The sequence below is a fragment of the Phaethon lepturus genome, unplaced genomic scaffold (assembly GCF_000687285.1).
Source record: "Phaethon lepturus isolate BGI_N335 unplaced genomic scaffold, ASM68728v1 scaffold20957, whole genome shotgun sequence".
Lineage (NCBI taxonomy): Eukaryota > Metazoa > Chordata > Aves > Phaethontiformes > Phaethontidae > Phaethon > Phaethon lepturus.
In genome coordinates, this window is record NW_010552788.1 from 2820 (window position 1) to 3375 (window position 556).

The 556-nt window shown below is 58.8% G+C and overlaps 1 protein-coding gene across 1 annotated transcript in view; it reads left to right on the forward strand.

The window, feature by feature from the left end:
- SPINT2 (serine peptidase inhibitor, Kunitz type, 2) overlaps positions 1–405 on the forward strand; it is a gene marked incomplete at its 5' end in the record, with an annotated part of 1776 nt that extends 1371 nt beyond the window's left edge. Inside the window, 2 exons of the mRNA XM_010291337.1 lie at positions 86–139; positions 236–405. Of these exons, the coding sequence (XP_010289639.1) occupies positions 86–139; positions 236–405 (224 nt within the window). The remainder of the gene's footprint in view (positions 1–85; positions 140–235) is intronic.
- Positions 406–556: the final 151 nt, after the last annotated feature.

A 556-nucleotide genomic window follows, 5' to 3' on the forward strand; every position in this document is an offset into this window, starting at 1 on the left:
CCCAAACCAGGTGAGGGACAAGGGGCCCCTTGGGGACATCCCGGTGTCCCCCGTCCCCGTCTCACTCCAGTTTCCCTCCCCTCAGAAAATACCGGTGGCGCCGGCGCCGACATCGGCGGCGATTTCATCTCTACCAAAGGTAAGCGCCGTCGCGGCTCCGTTCCCCGTCGCTGGGGACGCGGGTGACACCCTAACGTCACCTCATGGTTTTTTGGGGGTGTCTTTGTCCCAACAGCGCTGGCACTGGGGGTTCTCCTGGCCGTCCTGGCGGCCATTTTGTTGGGTTACGTCACCGACGTCGCCCTTAAGACGTGCCGGAGAAAAGCGGAGCTGCCGGGAGCGGGAACGGGATGGAGCCCCGGGGACGACAAGGAGTATCTGATGAGCAACGCCTACACCCTCTGAAACGGGGCAGGGGCACCCCCTTTTTGTGGAACCCCCCCAAAGTGGGAGACCCCCCTCCTCAAAATGACTTCTCTGGTGCATTTTGGGCACCTCATTGCTGCTTTATAATTATTTTTCTCTTTTTGGGGGGCTTTTTTGTGTTTTTTTTTAA